Source organism: Papilio machaon, chromosome 23 (assembly GCF_912999745.1).
Source record: "Papilio machaon chromosome 23, ilPapMach1.1, whole genome shotgun sequence".
Taxonomy (NCBI): Eukaryota; Metazoa; Arthropoda; class Insecta; order Lepidoptera; family Papilionidae; genus Papilio; species Papilio machaon.
The window spans coordinates 3762682-3783096 of record NC_060008.1 but is presented as its reverse complement, the minus strand read 5'-3'; the positions used below and the strand labels follow the sequence as shown (position 1 = coordinate 3783096).

The 20415-nt window shown below is 34.1% G+C and overlaps 2 protein-coding genes across 4 annotated transcripts in view; one reads left to right on the top strand and one right to left on the bottom strand.

Moving 5' to 3' along the window:
- LOC106707311 (dual specificity tyrosine-phosphorylation-regulated kinase 2) overlaps window positions 1–4836 on the bottom strand; it is a 111795-nt gene extending 106959 nt beyond the window's left edge. For both annotated transcript variants that reach the window (XM_045683635.1, XM_045683634.1), the window contains exon 1: window positions 3749–4836. In XM_045683635.1, the coding sequence (XP_045539591.1) occupies window positions 3749–4519 (771 nt within the window). In that variant the 5' untranslated portion in view covers window positions 4520–4836. The remainder of the gene's footprint in view (window positions 1–3748) is intronic.
- Window positions 4837–5700: 864 nt separating this feature from the next.
- LOC106715332 (transmembrane and coiled-coil domains protein 2) overlaps window positions 5701–20415 on the top strand; it is a 28409-nt gene continuing 13694 nt past the window's right edge. The window contains exons 1-6 of one of the 2 annotated variants that reach the window (XM_045683644.1): window positions 5701–5870; window positions 16710–16993; window positions 18290–18408; window positions 19478–19611; window positions 19910–19936; window positions 20094–20210. In XM_045683644.1, coding sequence (XP_045539600.1) covers window positions 16844–16993; window positions 18290–18408; window positions 19478–19611; window positions 19910–19936; window positions 20094–20210 — 547 coding nt within the window. In that variant the 5' untranslated portion in view covers window positions 5701–5870; window positions 16710–16843. Of the gene's footprint in view, window positions 5871–16709; window positions 16994–18289; window positions 18409–19477; window positions 19612–19909; window positions 19937–20090; window positions 20211–20415 lie in introns of both variants that reach the window. The other variant, XM_045683643.1, reaches the window with a different exon arrangement.

The following is a 20415-nucleotide window of genomic DNA, read 5'->3' as shown; positions in this document are numbered from 1 at the left end:
AATTTGAGTTATCGAGGAAGGAACTAAAAGTTTAAAATGAAATCAATGTTCATAAAGAATGCAAAATTTGAATACCTACTTCAAAATATTTAACAAATTTTAATGAAAACTGTTAACTTGTTTTAAAAATCCATAACATTTCATAATTACACCTTTTTGTTTTTTTTTTACTAATTAATATTTCCTTTACAATATTAACATAGATAAAAATAACATCACGGAGTTTGCAATATTTTAAACGATATAGTAATACTTCATAGGAATTTTAAACGAATAGTCGTAATACTTTTACCGTTAAGAAATTATCAATTCAGACTCATCCACATAAGAAAAATACATCCGACGTATTAAATATTTTAATGTAAACAAGGAAAGAAAACGATGAATCTCACTTAACATGAAGTACAATCGTGCACCTGATATGAATACAAGTCGAAAACTTAACCGAGTTTCCTTTGCCGAAATACTCGTATAAGAACATACTGTCGTCTATTTCAGTCTCTTTAAAAGAACAGGGACAACATTAAGTTTCAATACAAGTGTTACAACAGTGGAATGTCACAGTAAGGTTTCCTAAAAGCCGAACCGGTTCTGGAGACTTACCGCTACAAATACGAAGAAAAAGCTCTTCAGTCGGCGTATGTAAGAGCGTGCTCTTTTTATTATCATATTATCTGTTTTTATAATCTTAAATGGCTTATTACCTTACACAGCAACAAAAGGTACGTAGGATATTTCGAAATTGACTTAACACACTCAGTGCCACCTACTTCATACTAAACAAAGTGGCATTGCAAATGTTAAATTTTAAACTTGTTTCTTAATTGTAAGCTTAATTTTAACGCTTTTGTAAATTACTTCGTAGTGTATTTTTCCCCGATGTCAAATTTTATAGTTAACAAAATTATGAACTAACAAATCTTACATTCACAATCTGATGGTAACAATACATGCTTTAAAAAGGAAAGGAATTGAATAAGGTAGCCACAAAACACAATGCCAGGTGCGTCGCGTCACAGGTGGCAAGCTGGTTGAAGAATAAAAAGGCTAACAATGCAACAAACAGACAAGTTTTGTAGGGAATTTAAGTAATAATAATAATATTGTAATTTTTTCCTTAGATTTATGTTCCATACTGTAAAATATACTCTCTTACCTTGCAGAAATCTTACTGATATTATAAATGCGAATGTTTAAGATGGATGGATGTTTGAACGTATCTCCGGAACGACTCAATGGATCTCGATAAAATTTGTCATAGATGTAGAACATAGTCTGGAAGAACACATAAGCTACTTATTAATTTTGCTTTTCAATCCGCGCGGACGGAGTCGCGGGCGAAATCTAGTATGAAATTAAACTAATAAAAACTACTCCAATCTGTAAATGTAATATCGAAGGTCAATGTCTAACATACGAGTAAAACATCCGTCATATGATAACCTTTGATTTATTTATGAAACAAAACGCATAATAAAAATGCATTTCCCCCACACAAGTTTATATTATATATGTTCGGTAATATTTGAATAAAGTTTTTTAAACGAAAATACTGTGTAGCATAAAATTAAACTATTATTTTTCATTTGGAGGTAATCAAAACATTAACAAGTTAAATAAAACTGTTTAAAAAACATACACTTGGAAAACACATGAATATGAAAACAAAAATTAAGCAGCCACAAATTCATTGAATCAAAGAAAGCATTTTTTACGCAAAGTGACGCTCGCATTAACTAGAATAATTAAGCTATAGCTTTTATTTTCCGAACATATACACATATAAAAGTTCTCGAATGAATCAAAGTCAATGACCTGATTAAACTCGAAGAACACTTGCAACTCAGAACAGCTTTTTATTTACATGTTTCGTAGTATCGAAAACCTATGTAAACGTATATCATAGTATATTATGGTGAATTTGTAACGAATATACTAACCAAAAAAAAATTACGAGATTAAATGTGAATAACGGATAAATAGGTAGCGAAAAACCGAGGAAAGTATGGATGGTTTTTGGGAAACAGCATATGCGTAAAAAAGAGTATTCATATGTCATAGCTGTTAGAGATGTATAGGAAAGAATAGTGGCGGAATAAGAGTGAAACTTAAACCTCAAATAAAGTGATAGAAGAAATAAAACAAACTGCGAACAGTTCAAAATAGATTATAAAACAACTATATAGGTACATAACTGTCCCGTTTCCGTGTAAATAGACGATATTTATAACTCCACCGTCAAATATCACGTAAACGTTGTTCCCACTCACTAAACATACCCGCCCACATATCATAAATATAGTATGAAATTTCAATGAAAAAAGACAAAAACCAGGAGCAAACATTCCTGAACTTAAAAAAAACTCTAAACAACACATAACTTAGCTTAACGAATGTCTTATTAAGTCTCTAAATAAGCTCTTTATGATTACTAACCACAAATTAGGTACAACAGAACAGACTATAGGCAGTGAAATCTACAGTGAATAGGCATCTACAAAGCTAGCGCGTACCATCTTTAGACCACATCTTCACCTCATCGAGTGAGATCGTGGTCAAGCGCTAACTTTTTCAATATAAAAAAAGACTACTTTACAGACTGTTTAACAAATGTTAAAAAATGCGAATGTTTGGATGGATGGAAGGTATCTCCAGAACGGCTGCATGAATCTCGCTGAAATTTGGCATAGATTTAGAACGTAGTCTTGAGAAACCCATAGGCTACTAATTTAGTTTTTTTTTTATTTCCGCTCGGACGGAGTCCCGAGCGATAGCTTCATTCATTTAAGCTACATAAATCAATTTCACTATAAGGTGGTGTAAGGTCACTAAAACCTTGAACTTCCAACGTGTTACTATGTCACGTGTTAATAATATATTTGAAATTCAAGATAACGTTAAATTCTCAAATATAATTCTCTCAAATAGTTAATCTCCTTTTCAAAACATCTGACCACTAACATTACATTTCTTAAGTAGATCAATTCGATCATAAACTACATTTTCAAATATAAAGCCGTAAAAGTTGCAATTAACTTTAAATAGTCTATTTCTACATCAGTAGATTAACAGTTTGTTAATTTGTTGATTAGTCTATTCGTTGTCACCCCAGTAGCCATCCAAGGTATAAGTTAAAAGCTCAACAATTTTACGCTTGTTCCATTTTTAAGTGAATATTTGTATTTCAGTATTTCAACCTTAATTATGACTGAAAAGTATAAGAATAAAACATAGGAAATCATTTAATATCATACAAACTCAACGTCATATATTCCGTCTAAAATTTTGTTTAGAACGCGAATGCGTATTGACGTAAGGTCGAGACTTTTATATTACATGGCGAAGACTGGATGTATCTATAGGGAAATTTTAAAATAGATTCCGTGCGTACGCTTCTATCGAGCGATTTGAACCTCACGAACAACGTTTGTATCGACGTAATTACGTTTTATAAATATAAAAGCGCATATTATCTTGGATTTAGACGATAAGTCAAACATGTGTACAAAATGCGCCACAGAACGCAACGGGCCGGTCGGGCGAGTGACGAGTGTTGATGTAGGCTAGGGCGCGCGGGTGTGGCCAGCTGATCCGCTGTATTCGCCTCACTCAAAATGCTACACATATTTACAACAAAAACGAAGCTTACTGATTTAAGCCTCCCAGACGGGCTCGAGACAGGTGTCGTTCTACTGGAACGCCACTCAACTAGTTTAGGTTCGTGACGTGTGAGGTTAGTTTTACTGACCTTAATTCCGGAGCGTCCCTGTTGCTTCAGCAGCACATTCTCCGGCTTCATATCGCAGTGGATGATGCGGTTTTTGTTAAGGGCGTGCAAGCACTGCAGCAGACTGTGTGAGAACTTTCGGACCAGCTGCAGCGAGAACCCTTGGAACTTATTTTTCTTTATCAATTCGTAAAGATTTATTGACAGCAATTCGAAAGTGATGCACGTGTGATTTCTGAACGTGAACGAGTCGAACATGTGTATGACGTTCATAGTGTTGTCCTTGTCCTGCTCTCGCAGGTGCTCCAGGATGCGAATCTCCTCCTGCGCTTGCCTGTGGAACCTTTTTTCGTTTCGCACCATTTTAAGTGCGACGTTTTCCCGCTTCTTGTGATCGTAAGCTTTCACCACTTGTCCGAAGCTGCCCTTGCCAATAACTTTGAGCACCTCGTAACGGTACGCTATGTGATCGTGCGGTATGTGGATGTATGAACCCTGCTCATTGTCGTATTCGCAATTGTTCGGGAAGCCGACGAGGCCGGGTCGTTTCTTCGCGTTCGCGCCTATGAAGTACACTTGGGGGTAATCGAATATCTCGCGATGCTCGTAAGGTGTGAGCTTGTTCATGTAGAGCTTCATGACCTGCTCGGGGCTGGCGGCAGCGGCCGGCGGGGCATGCGGCGCAGGCGGCGCGGCCGCAGGCGGCCCGGGCTCCAGCGGCGGCAGGGCGCCGTCCCGGAGCAGCGCTCGCCCGAACGCGTGCGCGCTCCCTAGAGGCATGTCGCCGGTCATGGCCGAGCGGCCGCCGCCACCTCCGCGCACTTCGCTCGCCGTGGCACCGACCCACGCTCGCTCGCACACACCACTGCACCTCACTGCACTTGCACTAGACGGCGCCACCCTGGGGCACTACACGACATTTCACATCGACCGAGAGGAGCGATAACCACGCTTCCACTTATGTTGGCACATTCCGTCTCGGATGCGATACGATTGAGCGCCTGACGCAGATGATACCGTGCGACGCGAACGTGAAACGCAAACAAAGACCCCCTTCCTAGCGGGCCGACCCAACGACAGAACCAGAGAGAAAATAGAAACTGGTCGCCAAAGTCATTGAACCATTTGAACGCGCCGAGCTGCGCGGAGCTTAAGAGTGCGAGTGAGATGGCACATGCAACATTAACATAACTGGCTGTCTGTAGGTGGCGCTGTATGTATTAGTTTCTGATAGTTTATGCTGTATTATGAGAGACCCAAATTTATAATCTATATTGCAAAAAGTTTAGATAATTTCTTTTTCATTAATAAATTTTTCATTTGGTGCAAATAATACTCTAACATACTAAGTGCACCAGATAGTCTCTGTTTTTAAGTTTGAACTACAAAAATATTTCAAACCATTAATGCTGGTTGTTTTACAATGAATATTTGATGATCCTATACCTTCGATAATAATTAAAAGTTCTAAACGATTATTGTGATTAATATAAAATAATTTTGTAAATACAGACCTAAAACACCAGTTTTAACCTCCGTAAGTAAAATCTAAGTTAACAGGTACAAAGCATTTTTATTTGATGTAACGCACCATAATCAACCTTGATGAGAAGATTCAGAAAGTAAATTAAGTACATGTAACAACGTATGCGGTAATAACGTTATATTATATGTATCTGTTTGTAAAAATTAAAACATCGTTTTGAAATATGGATGCAATTATAACTAACACTTCCTATTACTGTTTTAATCATACAATTGTTTTTTTTTAATAGAGGTTTAACTACTAAATGTTGTAATTTTATCATTCGTTATAATAATTTTCCTTTTCCAAAATCGTAGAAAAAAAAGCGAAGCGCGTTTTGACTGTAGTTTTTTATTTAGGTCTTACACAAAAATTGTCTCTGGCTACTCCACTGTCAGTAGCGACATCTACCGAATAATATCACTATCAAATAATAAGTGCATCATCCATCCAATCTAGACGTCTTTTTTCAGTCCGCTGTTTTCTGTCATTTTATACAATCGTAATTATGTGGTAATTATATTTATTTTCGTGGAAAACATGTACCGAGACTATTGTGTAATAAAGTAACGATAGTAATGTGTTGAAAAGTGAGAAAGATTTTGGTGTTAACAGAATGTAAGTAAATTCTATACAATGCCGACAATTGCTAGCAATGATTCCTTTTTGGAATAAAATTCTGTAACTGCCTTTTATTATTATAAATTCCCCACGTTTATTGCATATCACGACTTTATTGTTATTCGTTAAAACATTCCATTACTATTTGCGATCAATTATTATTTTGCGTAGACTCAATATCAACTAATAAGTTTTAAAGAATATGCCATTGTTTCTATTTAGCTGTATATAAATGAATATGTGATAGCATGCATTACAACAGTGACGATGTAACAATGAGTACGCGGACCTTTCAAGGTAATGTAGGGCTCCGATATGGTATAGCAACTTATTTGTGTTAGTACTTCCTTATATATACTATAGGCAGACTCCTCTAGTACGTTAATGCATATTTGGAACGATGCCAGTGCAGAAACGCTTACTGAATTTGTTATAAAACTAATAACAATTTTTGTTTCTTTGTTTATAAAACTGTGTGTGATTCATTCTTGTAGGGAATGTAATCTTAAATAAAATTAACATGAGTCACTTAAGTGCCCAGCTAACAGAGGCCAACAGGTCATTAAAAATGATAATCTTCTAACAGTTTTATTTCCTGTATCCATAAATGATTATTTTTTAACATTACAAGTTTATGTGTTTAGATTTATCTAAATTATTTTTAATCTAGAAATTATGTTTATTTTAATTTATTTACCTAAGCACTTTATGGAAATAATTAATGTATTAGGATTTAATAAAGCTAACCAGTATTTTAGATTTTGATATTAAAAGATGTTAATTTGAAGGAAAAGAAACAAAATATTGTACTACAATTATAAGTTTTTTCCATCATAATAACTACAGTTGCACCTGGATAAGCGGGATTCCTAGGGACTGTGATACTTTTTTTTTAAATATTAAAAGGTGGCAAACGAGCAAGTGGCCACATGAATTCGCTGAAATGGCGAAGCGACGGCTTCCCATAGACATTCACAATTGCAGATGCGTTGCCTACCCTCAATTGATGAAGGAGGAGACGCATAAAAAGAGAATATTTAACCTTCCTATGCATCTCCTACTCCATCAAATCCTCCTCCTATCCTTTTCTTACAAGAAAAGGGGTGGGAATGGAAAGAGGACTAAAATTAGGCCTCCTGCACCACACTAATCAGACGAAACGCGGAATTACTTCCACTTCACGTCTGTCTTCTGTGTGTTCTTCATACTTCTCACTTATGGAGGTTGCCAACAATGATTTTTTCTTATCCAGGTCTGACTTTACATAGTATAATGATTGACAATATGGCAATCAGATATAGTAATCAGTACCTATAATTGTAAGTGTCAGTTTCCACTAATAAAGCTATCATGCAACAACTTGACAGCCTTAGTTATTCTCTTTGAAAAAAATAAAGTTGAGTTGTTGAATATGTGTATTTCAACAATGGAAATACACAAATAAAGAGTCGACGGACTTATTGATTTTGAATAAATTCTTAATATTAATTTTCATTTCACTGTTGATCTTGTATAACAAATATAAAAAGAAAAGAATTTTAAATAATACAAAACAATGGCACTCCATTGAAATTAAAGATTGATGAGAAAGCTTTTGTTATTCAAAGCGAATGCCTTTAATGCTAAGAGCTCCTTCAGATCAGTGCAGAGGCTATTGACGGACCCTTTTATAATTTATAAAGCTTTGTATTTGTAACTACAATAAACATTTATTGAGACAGAATTGATATGATGGCAATGGAAATATTTTAATATTTATTACTAATATTATAAATGTGAATGTTTAGATGGATGGATGGATATTTATTAGAAGGTATCTTCAGAACTGCTAAATGGATATCAGTAAAATTTTGCATAGATGTAAAACATAGTCTGGAAGAACACAGGCTACTTATTAAGTTTTTTTTTTTAATTCCGCATGGACGGAGTCACAGGCGACAGCTAGTTTTTCGATTAATCATACACTTTGTAATATTTATGAAGGTTGTTATTTACCATAACTCACTAGTCTACTTATATACAACATAGAGAAATTTTAAAATAATTATCAAGTTTCAATTTGGTTATGTTGTAGTACAGTTCATCATCTTCATGTCCTTGTCCTGCTCAGATACGATCGGCACACCAGAGTTTATCCTCCACTCTGATCTATCTACCGTCATCTCAGACATCACTACATTGACCATGTGACCTTTCACGCAATCCATCCATCTCTAACTAGGCCTACCTCTACTGGTGTATGCCCCCAACTCTTAAATGAAGTTCTCCTTGCTTCATGTGATTCTTGCCTTCTCGTAATGTGTCTATACCATGCTAACCATTTGTTTCTTACTTCTTACTTAATTACTTACTGTTAATTATTACTTTGTTAGTTATTTCTTATTTACTCTTCTATGTGCAGTTATCGTTGAAATTATACAATGACTAGCTGTTGCCGAGACTCTGTCAGTGCGGATTTAAAAAAAAATCTTATTTAGTATGTGTTTTTCCAGTCTTTGTTCTATATCAATGCAAAATTTTACTGAGATCCATTAACAGAACTGCTAATTCTGAAGATACCTTATAACAAACAAACATGCATCCATCTAAACATTCACATTTATATTACTGGTAAGAAGTAAGGTAATTATTGTTGATGAAATTAATATTCATAGTAACCATTGAGTTTGTTACCAAAATTTTCAAAGCAAATTATTATCTCAGTTTTTAATGGTCATGGGAGGGTTGAAATCAACAGCTGCTGTGATATCAAGTGCAATACAAAATTGTAATTAAATGCTTTTCCCTCCCTAACTATTGAGTTCCGGCTCTAATATGACTGGACGCGCAGCTGCGACCTACAAATTATAATCAAGTTATGTAAGTGACAAACATAATTGTTATTTGCGATAACAGAATATTGTTAAGTTACAAGACCTAAAGTGCATTTATATAGTTTAATGTATGTAACATATGATATACTGATTTACTCAATGGTAAAGCTATAAAAATCTTGATCATTGACTTATTAAGGAGTGCCTTTTTCGGAACACATTAAAAAACATAAAGTCCACATATCTCTTTCTTTTTTTCCTTTTGAAAGAACTAAGATAAAAATAAATAATGTTACTATAATATTATAGTTTATTAAACATACATTTTAAATATCTTGTATCATTATCGTTAGATAGCACAGTTGACCTTTTTGTTTGGTGTCGCGTGACCTTACAGCAATTGTTTAGCGTTCATCCCGGAAATAAAAAAAAACGTGATGTAGCGATTCGCGAAGCGCACGTACTTTCTCTTTGATTGCGTCGTATGCTATTATTCTTTATAAATACATAACTACGTTTAATACAAGGTAAGTGTTTTTGCGAAATTATGCACGTCTTGAGAAAGGATTAACAAAAGCCGCTCCAATTGTAAGATGTAATTAGTAATGGTTACTGTCGTGAGTTGTTCTATGTACCTTTTAATGACTCTAACGACTCTGTATGGGTAGTAAGAGTTAACTTTACAGGTTTTTAATAAAAAAAATCTCGGATTTCTTTTTGTATATTCCTTTGTGTTTTTTATCGATAAAGCGTTTAGATAAATTCGTCTACCGAAGAGAACAATGCACCAATGTGGTCATTTATATAAAAACTATTTTGACTGTCCGTAAAGTTTTCGATGATTTAGCTACAAAAAAAATGCATCGCGTCAGATGTTCAGCACATGCTGTGATATATATTACTTTATTCATTCTTTCTTACTGGATAACGTCCAACCAATCTGAAGTAAAAGCTTTAAATGAGGGTATATAAAACTTTATTTATATTACACTAGCTATCGACCGCGACTCCGTCCACGCGGTATTTAAAAAAACTTAATAAGTAGCCTATGTGTTCTTCAAGACTATATTTTACATCTGTACAAAATGTCAGCCGTTCCGGAAAAACCTTCAAACAAACATCCATCCATCCATCCATTCATCTAAACATTCGCATTTATAATATTAGTAAGAAGTAAGATTATTAAATATTCGGATAAAGTGTTAATATTAGATTTAAAAATTATATTTTACATAACTTTTCCGTCAGTTTTGAAAATCAAAACATATGTAAACAAAATCTTCGATCACAGAACGATAACACTATTTTTTTGTCCAGATGTCTATAGTGAAAATTCACGGCTACATTATTCTATGACTAAGTGTGATTATCTACGACTCTTGAGTATGCATTGTGTACGCTTTAATAATTGTCATCGATTGAACTCTTGCAGCGCGTCTTGGCATTAAATCGAGTTTATTTTTACTCGGGCAATTTTGTTTCCGATGTTTCTTTTTTTATAGAACAGGTTATATGTGCACTAGTTATATGAACTTGTAGTAATATTTTCAGCATACTTTGTTTCATATGGAATTTTAACAATCTTTAACGATTTTACTACATAACATAATTATTAGGGTCCGTTCAGAAAGACAGTTGCAGAGAGCAGAGTAGATTTTTATCTCGCAAATAATTTTCAGCTTTATACATTTGAAACAAGGTTTATTTCTATTATGCAAGTTTTTTCTTATGAAGGGCAAGCGTAAAAAGGATGTGAAACGTAAATGTAGACTTTGTTGTAATAATATAAAGTTCAATTTTATTTGCGATTAAAATCTGCTCTGCTTTAGATCCTGGCTTTTGTGGACGGTCCTTTATATATGCTAACATTATTTCACCAACGTTGTATTTTGAACATTCCTGTGGATCTCAATTGCAGTCGCAATTGTCATCTCTCCATTCTCTCAACAAGGACAACATTATTTGACAATATTTGTTAACATAAACTCCAATAAAAATACAGTTACCGTGGTTTCTGAGACTCTGTTTTGTCAAAGATAATGACAGCGATGACGATAAGTTTAATACAGAGTTTTTGGTCTCGGAAACCGACGGTTAGACAATGTTTAGTTAAATCAACGGCTCTTGTTGAAATTTGGCATAGATGTAGAACATATTCTGGAAGAACACATAGGCTACGTTTTGTTTAGTTCCGCGCGGATTCGTAGGCGACAGTTAGTACTATATAAATGCGAATGTTTAGATTGATGGATGGATATTTGTTTAAAGGTCCCTCCGTAACGGCTCAATGGATCTTGATGATATTTCGCACTGATGTAGAACATAGTCTGGAAGAAGACATAGGCTACTTTTTATAGTTTTTTTAATTGCGCGCGGACGGAGTCGAGGGCGACAGCTAGTTTGTAAATAATTTTTTAGTGAGTACGTTAATATAGATCTTAACAAATATCCGTAAAATAAGAACCTTTCTATACAAATCGAAGCTTACATTATGCAATATGCATCTTGCATCGAGGGCGTTGTCTCTCAGACGGACATTGTGTGTATTATTTTCCATACACATGTTCGGGTCAACAGTCAATGCACGCCCACGTCTCTCAGTTCATAGTTGATTAATTGGTATAAGATTAGAACGACCCCTTGCGTTTAGGAATCTGTTTGAGTTATAATATTGTAATGTATTCACATTATAGTGTTTATAGGAATAAATGTACTTACGAGGTATTACAGATAAGATATATTTAAGTGCAGTTATGATGCTACATTTATAAACGAAAAACTGACGCTTTATTCCATTTTCAAATAATTTAAAAATTCTTTCCGACATTATTTTTATCTCCCATTGTAAAATACTAGTACTTAGCCGCGACTACGTCTGAGCGGAATTAAAAAAAAATGTAATAAATATAGCTTATTTCACCCGAAGATAGTGTAGTTTCGCAATGGTGAATTTTTTTTTCAAATCGGTTTAGTAGTTTCGAAGCATATTCAATGCTTACAAACAACCAATCAAATCTGTCCTCTCTATAATATACGCTAAAAAACATATTGAATTTACTCTTCTATTGTATTTTTTTTTTGTAAACAGTTTACGGATACAATCTTCTCTATCTCTGTTGCATCCGATGTTTAATTTAATTTTTTTTAATATTGAATTTGTTATCAATTCCAATATTTAGTTTAATGTTCCGCTAATCGTTGTGTCCTCTATCCTTATCAACTGTCCAATACACAATCATAGTACGATATCATTCTTTAAAAGTCAATCAATTGCCCATTGGTTATAAAAAAATATTTACCTTATTGAAAATAACAACTTAGCTTATATTATGCGAACCTGTCTTATCGCGAGTTCCCACTGCAAAACATTTACGCCATAGAAAAAAATATTTTAGGTACCTCATTATCTAGGGAAATCTAAATTATAATTTTAAACCGACTTAAAATAAGAAGAAATAGGCGATGTACCGCGATATTTTTCTTATTTATAGAGGTTCCCCGCTTATAAAAAGTCGACTGTATAAATTTGAAAATATAAAACAGATTTTGATGATACTTTTCTTAAGCTAATTTACTCAGCATTTCACGACACTAAACTATCTTAGGAATATGTACTTTTTGTCCAAGTAATATGATAAAAAAACCATGATATTCCGTCTCCCATGTTCGTTGTTAGGGTGGCCGTGATGTAGGTCAATATAGCGGTATATCTCGCGGCCAACGGCGTGGCAACAATTACATTGCCCCGGCGACCAATTTGGGAGGAATTTTATTGTATTCCTTTGTACTGTAGCTCGGATATACTGCAGCGATAAAAGCTGAAATAGTCCAATGACTAAACGTACCATATTATGAAATGTTTAATTTGGTTATGATTTAACTATAAAGGGATTTAAATCATCCACTACATGTATAAAAGTAATAGTTTTTTGTGTGCTTTTTACTATCTCAATCTAAATTCAACTATCCATAATCTTTAGACATCATGGATAAACCCCCAATTCAGGCTATCTATTTTCAAAGCTATTTTATTAAAGGTTTTTTTTTCTTCAGGTTAATGATAGTATCAAAATTGGTTTATCCGTAGTTATCGCGGCCGCTTTGATGTTATTACTGCCTAGTAATGGGCGTGACCTGTTCATGTTTAACCTAAAATTATGTCTAGCTATTATACCAATTAGTGTGTCTGAATTGTCATTGAACTCTGTTATCGTTTTATATGGGAACGATGTCAAGTTTCCTATTTCTATGTACAAAAACAGAGACATTATTGGACATCCATTTGACACCGTTTCGGACCTCCTTACTCACTTAGTACCACACAGAATATAGGCGTGAAGTGGAAGCAATTCCGCATTTCGTCTGATGAGTTTGGTGCCAGAGACCTTATTTTAGTCCTCTTTCCCTTCCCACTCTTTTCTTATTAGGAAAAGATGGGAAGGGAAAGTGGATTTGGCAAAGAAGGGGACACATAAGAAGGTGGGGAAATATCCTCTTTCAGTACGTACGATTTTCCGTTGATTAAAGGATGGCAACGCATCTGAGATTGCGGATGTCTATAGGGGACGGTCATTTTGCTGACCGGAGAATTCAGATGGCCGTTTAACAGTTTGCCACCTTATGTATTACCTTTATAGATTTTCAAGACATCGTGAGAATTTGGGACCTCGTTTGTAGAATTTCTTACTTTTCTGACTTAATACAATTATTGAATTCGGCTTTTAGGTTACACTGAAACTTCGTAATACAAACTTAACGGAACAATGTATTCTCCAGTTGCTTTTAAGTCACTATTGTTATTGCGTGTCGTCTGACCTTCTACCGTATCGATTTGTATGTTACCATGGATTTCCATTGCCTGTAAAAAAAATCTTATATTATGGTATAGTTTTAATTGTAATAGTTTCCTGATTTCCAAAAAAAAAAATAGCGATCGACCGCAACTTTGTCAGCGCGGAATTTAAAAAAAAATTGCGGGGGTAACACACACTAGCCACCTTCCAGTAAAAGTTCCGTCAAAATCAGTTCAACCGTTTCGAAGATTACAAGGAAGAAACACAGATTTGCCGACAAACAGACAAATAAATTAATTTTCGTTATAAGCAACAAAAATACACCTTTTTTCGTAAAATATGATTTTTTTAAATATTACATACAGACACTTCAATTATATTAATTGTATAGATATAAATAGCTTAAACAAAGCGAGTCTTACTGGACACTCGGCTTTATTACAGATATCTGCAATAGGATGTTACTTCTTAACGAAAACAATAACATGATGAAAATTTTCCGTGACCACAATCACAATAACGTAAAACATGTTTTGAATTAAATGTTTTCCTTAACACTATTTAGACAGGACTGGTAAAAAGCTAATATTAATTTTAATGTTTTATTTCGCAAAGAAATTAAATGCAGAAAAAAGATGCCTAGTCCACGTTATTCTATTTGATGGAATATTTCTTACTAGCTTTTACCCGCGACTCCGTCCGCGCGGAATAAAAAAAATGCATACAAGATAAAAAAGTTCCTATGGCCGTCTCCTAGTTCTAAGCCACCTCCCCATCAATTTTCAGCTAAATCAGTTCGACCGATCTTGAGTTATAAATAGTGTAACTAACACGACTTGTTTTTATATATATAGATATAGAAGATGTGGAGGTAGCTAGGTCCATTCGTTATTGCTTTAAAGTCTAATTTTATTTTGCACTGATGCTAAGTTCGAGCCTAGATATTAAAAATAAAATAACTTTTTAGCTATCATTCGAAATCCTTTATTTATTTGCTGTGTGATTGCGGCCATGTTATGTTTCTTTGAATGTGTTTTTTTTAACGTCAGTATTTTAGGATACTAAAAATATTCATCTGCTTACGTATGATACGATCAGGAATTTAAAAGATATTTAAAGTATCATTCAACGCCAGCAGATGTCGCCTTTACATTAAAAAGTTTTGATTAACACGGATTTAAATTAAGATGAAGTTATACTTTCTCTTTAATTTGTCGCAGCTGGAAATGTAATATTTATTCGATATCTTATAATCGGTATATCATGAATAAAAATCGCTTTACTGTAAAGTCTTTAAATTAGTTAATAAATACAGTTTTAGTTTATTTTTTACTACCTAACTACATACAGTAAAGGGGGAAACAAAAACGATGTCTTGTAAAAAACAACGAACAAAATGGCAGGTGCAAAAAACACTAATTTTCCAATCGACTTTTATAAATTGAAGTGCGAGTGGGATAGCAATATCTACATCATCTTAAACTTTAAAACATCTTCAAGGAATTGAACATTTTATAATAGGTTTAACTTCAGTAAATACGAGTATTTAATTTTAACCAAGAAGGTCGACTGATAGTAATTTAAGATAGAATGGAAATCGAATTACAACTTGCAAATCAAAATGGCAACAAGAATGGAACGGACATAGTTACTTACATACCCGTAAAAAGGAAGAACTCATGCTTCAATGTTATAATGAACTTTTGTCTAATTAAAGCCTATAAATGTGTAATTATAATCGTTAGTACAATTATGCTTCTCGTTATTCTGGTTAAGATGAATATACGCACACAACCGTGTTAATTACTATGCATGTACTAGTAACCGTGGATTTCTTAGACCAAATTCTGTGTATAAGACATCGTTATCCCTGCCATTATTTTTAGAGATCATAAGGAAAGTATGGAAAGGAAGTATTTCATAGGATATTAAGATTGAATAAAGCCATGTTATAAATCAATGCGCAGACCAAACAAACTTTGTCTACTTTTCCTTATATTATTTCACGCATCATGACACCTGAATGCGGAGATTGTCTTTAATAAATTCGTTCCCATGACCTCAGTACAAAGTTGAATTTATCACCGATGGTTGTATAATGCTAGTCAAAAAAAAATCTTTGATTTTTTTTAAGTTTTGCAATCTGAAATAAAATAACAGCTTAAATTATATTCTTACTTACGATACTAAAATCAAATGTTGTTTATCTTTTATCTTTAATAGGTTAGTAATCTTTATAAAGAAGGATGGTGAAGGTATGTCATTGTTTTCATAGAATTACAGATAACGCTCAACAAATCACTAAACCAGTGCCGATTAGATTTTTTTCTAACCTGTGAGACACTAAAAAGTGGTTGTGCAATTATTTCTAGGATTGATGAAGTAAATGTGTAGTTGAAACATTCTATTTTAATGATAGGTTGTCTGTACCGATCAACTGTGTAACAACATAATAATGCAGTTAAACCTGAACGTCGATTAAAAAAATTGTCACCTCATCGTAGTAACGTGAATACAACCAGTATATAGATAATCGACCAGAGTAATCAACGCTGTCATGTATTAATTTAATACAGAAATTAACCAAAATTTAAAACATTTTGATATGAGAAATCATTGGATGGGGATTTCTATTGCCGCTTTAAACACCTATAGTGTTACGTCAGTTTTATTTTCAAATGTATTATATGCAATTGTTTGATATTTTTCATTATAAGGAATCGTTGATGTATAATAAATCACTCGGTTCAAAATAACGTAATTTTCCACTGGTCATGAATTACCAAGCTTTATGACAATTTGGCAGCGCCGAGCGAATTTCAACGTCGCGTGCCGTTTCACTGCCAACAAATTGAACTACCCAACACTGCGCCGTATAATATTCCCAATTTTTTACTATAATGTTTATTTTGTCTCGTCAATTTAAGTACACAAACGTAAGCGCCACTTATCGTAAATTACATTACAGGCTTAGTATTGTCGGTAAATGCTTTCACCTTCAATATTAATAAATGTTTTAATTTTATATAACCTCTATTAAATACATAGGCACTTGCGACTCTATTCTTTGAAGTGTTCAAACGGAATTGCAAATACTGGCAAAACCGTATCCTCGTCTTAGAACGACAAGTTAACTGTGTTCATTTCAACAGTGTGTTTTATCTTGCCATTGGCGCCATCTAGTTTGCTTGAGAAGTAGAAATTAACCTGATAATTTTTTTACTTTTCAGAATCGTTCTAGGAATGGAGAAATCATCAAGGAATACTCCTAAAAGCACATTGTAGCACAAAGACATTGTAAGATCACAATATAGACATCTGATATGAGTGTGCTTCTTGTGGGATTGTGATCGTAGTTGTAGCGATGGATTCGCTCCATGTTCACCACAGCAAAGGCTCGAGCAGGAGTCAATCGCCATCGACCGCCGACCTCGCCAGGGACCCGTCTGTCGTCACCGATGACGTCATCAGATCCAGAGTTCAGTCACCCTCTACCGCGCACCATGTTGTCAGTGTAAGTACGCTAAGGGATTTGAACTTGAACTATTCTCGGAATTCAGTGTAATTAATGAAATTTAGTTGTCTAGATATTTATCTGGCATAGCCTTTAATAAGATTAAATACTTGTGAGTTCATTGCCTAAGTATTAAACTTGTTAGTCCTAAACAAAATTAGTCATTTTAATATGAATTGTAGACCATTGTTAAATTCAGTTCAATGTTAACTTCAACCAAATTGAAGAATAAAAAATAAATTTATTTATGAGAGTAATTTAACATCAGCGTGATTTACGAGCGTTATTAAATAATCTCATCTTTTATACGCCACGTATGTCGCAGCTGGATTGTAAGTTATTCAGAATCTCTAAAGTCTAGACGTCTCTCGAACCGGCGCCGTATTCAGTAAAGGGACGAGTTATATAGAAATACTTTATCAAAACACGCCTCTGTATGTAAGTTGACGTATTTACTTTATACGCATTTTTCGAATTTATTCTTGTCATCGTTTGAAAACATTATTAAGAAATCAATACACAAATCTATAATCTTAAATTGGCGGTATTCAAAAATTTTTCTAGGTTTATTTTCTAAGATTGAGATTTATTTAAAAAAAGACTGAAATAAATATCATTACCTTTATTTAACCATTGAATTGTTTACAACAAAATGTTAAATACGTTGAAAATTAACCATTTGTCAATAGTTTGTTTTAATTCTAATTTGGGCCAGTTATTGTTATCAAACTAATATGTAGTTAATATTAATAACTAGATAACCCCATATTTAAGAGTCAAAGCTTGTGACAATTGTAGTACAAATTCTTGATTGACAATTATTTTGTTTTTTTTACTTTAAATCAATGTAACATGTAGAGTCGTGCGGCCGACTATGAAATGTAGAAAATATTAAATTTATTTTTTGTTTGTGTTATGTTAGTGTGATAGTTGTAGTAAGTGTGATTTGTTTATTGAAGTTTTGGTTGTAAGTTATCATACCAAATAGTTTAACAAGTTGACTATAATCGTAAACATTCTTGTGCTATTGTACCTAAAACGTGGAGTGGATTTTACATATTTATAAATATAGAAAATATTAAAAGTAGTCGGAAAATTGACCTAACTCATGGCAAAAGAAATAAGCCAATCTTTGATTTATAAAGAAAATTAATAAATTTTGGTTTTGTCTTTACCACGTGTCTCTTTAATAGAAAATTGTATACATTATTACCTCTATTAAAAAATGTACGAAGAATTGACTCCTGTTCTCAATTAATTGGCTGATTGAATAAACTTTTTTTTTAATATCTTCAGGAGCCGTCATCGAACTCATCGTCGCGTCACAGCGAGCGAGGCGCTCACCACGTCAAGTCGCACTCCAGAGACCTGGGCAACAGCTCAATGGTCGCCGGCACCGCTAATACTTCCAGAGAGTTAGTAACAACAAATATATATATATAAAAGAAAGTCGTGTTAGTTACACTATTTATAACTCAAGAACGGCTGAATCGATTTGACTGAAAATTGGTGAGCAGGTAGCTTAGAACCGGGAAACGGACATAGGATAATTTTTACCCCGTTTTCTATTTTTTATTCCGCGCGGACGGAGTCGCGGGTAAAAGCTAGTAATTAATAATAGTTTAAAGCAAATTTAAAGTACGTTATTTATGTAAGAATTTGCCAGAGTTTCTGTCTATTTTAGAAAGTGGTAGACGTCAGCAACATTTGTTTATATGACGGAGAAGGGGACGCGGAAGGAAGGAAGGGGGAATAATCTCATTGAGGGCGTCCCCTCCTCCCTCATTAAAGGTAGGCGAGGCATCTGCAATTGCGGTTGTCTATGTGCAGCTTCGCTGTTTCGGCGAATCCAGGTGGCCGCTTACTCGTTGCCATCTAATCAGATATAAAAAAATTAATAGCAGCAGTATAAGGGTTTAGTTTAATAAAAGTTTAGTGTAATCTTTTTTATAAATCAATTAAAAATCATTCAAATTGCTCGGTTTTATATGTGTACTTCTTTGATTATTATCCATGTTTCATGTTGGTTGCTAGTTGTATTACGAAGAACATTACTGTAATATTGATCGTATCAACAAAAGAGAAATTCTTTAGTCGTGCAGGTCAGGTCAACCGTGGGAATGTATGCACTCATTTTTTTAAATGCACTGTAATAAACTTTATTACAAGTAAAAAGGACTTAATTGTTTTAAATCGTTGTTAAGAAGTTAAGATGCTGTGGGTTTTCTTCTGAACACGAACAAATATAACAGAAAGGGATGACTATTTTTTTTTATCATAAGACTCATTCGTACTACAATATTTGATGTACTATATTTGTTTGGTGCACACATGGGCCCTGGTTCTACCGGTGAAATACTACGACCACACATAAGACAAGCGTGAAGTTGGAACAATTCCGCATACAGTCTGTGTTAACAATAAGGTCTCTAGGTTCTCGGGTCATAGATACGTGTTTATTTACGTTATATGTAATGTTTCTAGTTTGGAAGACTCGCCGCAGAAGAAGAACGTTTCCAACTTACTGCCGGCGGTGGACTACACCTGCCCCGTGTACAGCCCCAACGTATCTTACGCCATGTCCTCCGCTGATGAGTACGGATCTCCTGCTTATAGAGGTAAAGTTATATATAAAATGTTTGACTATAAATTAAAATTTAAGATAAACTCGGTAAAGTTATCTGTTAAGTTACTAGTGGTCGCCCGCGAATTCATCGTAGAAAATAGAAGCCATCACCTTTCAGTAAAAGTTTCGTCACAATCGGCCCAGCCGTTTCCGAGATTATTAAGAAAAAACGCGGCCTTGCGAACAGACATAAAACCTTTATCAACAACGCAAATACATCATGTGTAAGAAATATGAATTTTATTTTTTTCCGTATACATATACTTAAATTATTTTTTTTATAATTGCAGCCCAAGATGGCGATTATTCTAATCAAGGTAAGAGAATGTTTCGTTTTGTTTGTAAATTTGTACACACTTAGAAATATTTTATTTCAATATTAAAACCGATAAGTTAATCAAGTTAGAAAAGCACATTACATAATGTATTTGGTTTATTACTGATATTCTTACTAATGTTTTATTATCACAGAAGACTACGACGGCAGCGGCAATGCAACGTCAGCGAAAGCTCTGGCCGCCATAGCGCACCTCAACACCAAGATTGAACGCACCAAAGATCTCATACGACTCGAACAGACCAACAGAGATGGTGAGATAATACTTTACATTCATAAATTATGTCATTGCTTAGTTAAAACTGAAAGATGGAACTTCATATTTTTTTATACTAAAGCTCATTTTATTCTAAACTAGCTTTTACCCGCGACTTCGTCCGCGCGGAATAAAAAAAAAAAAAGAAAACGGGTTAAAAATTATCCTATGTCCTATTCCTGGTTCTAAGCTACCTGCTCACC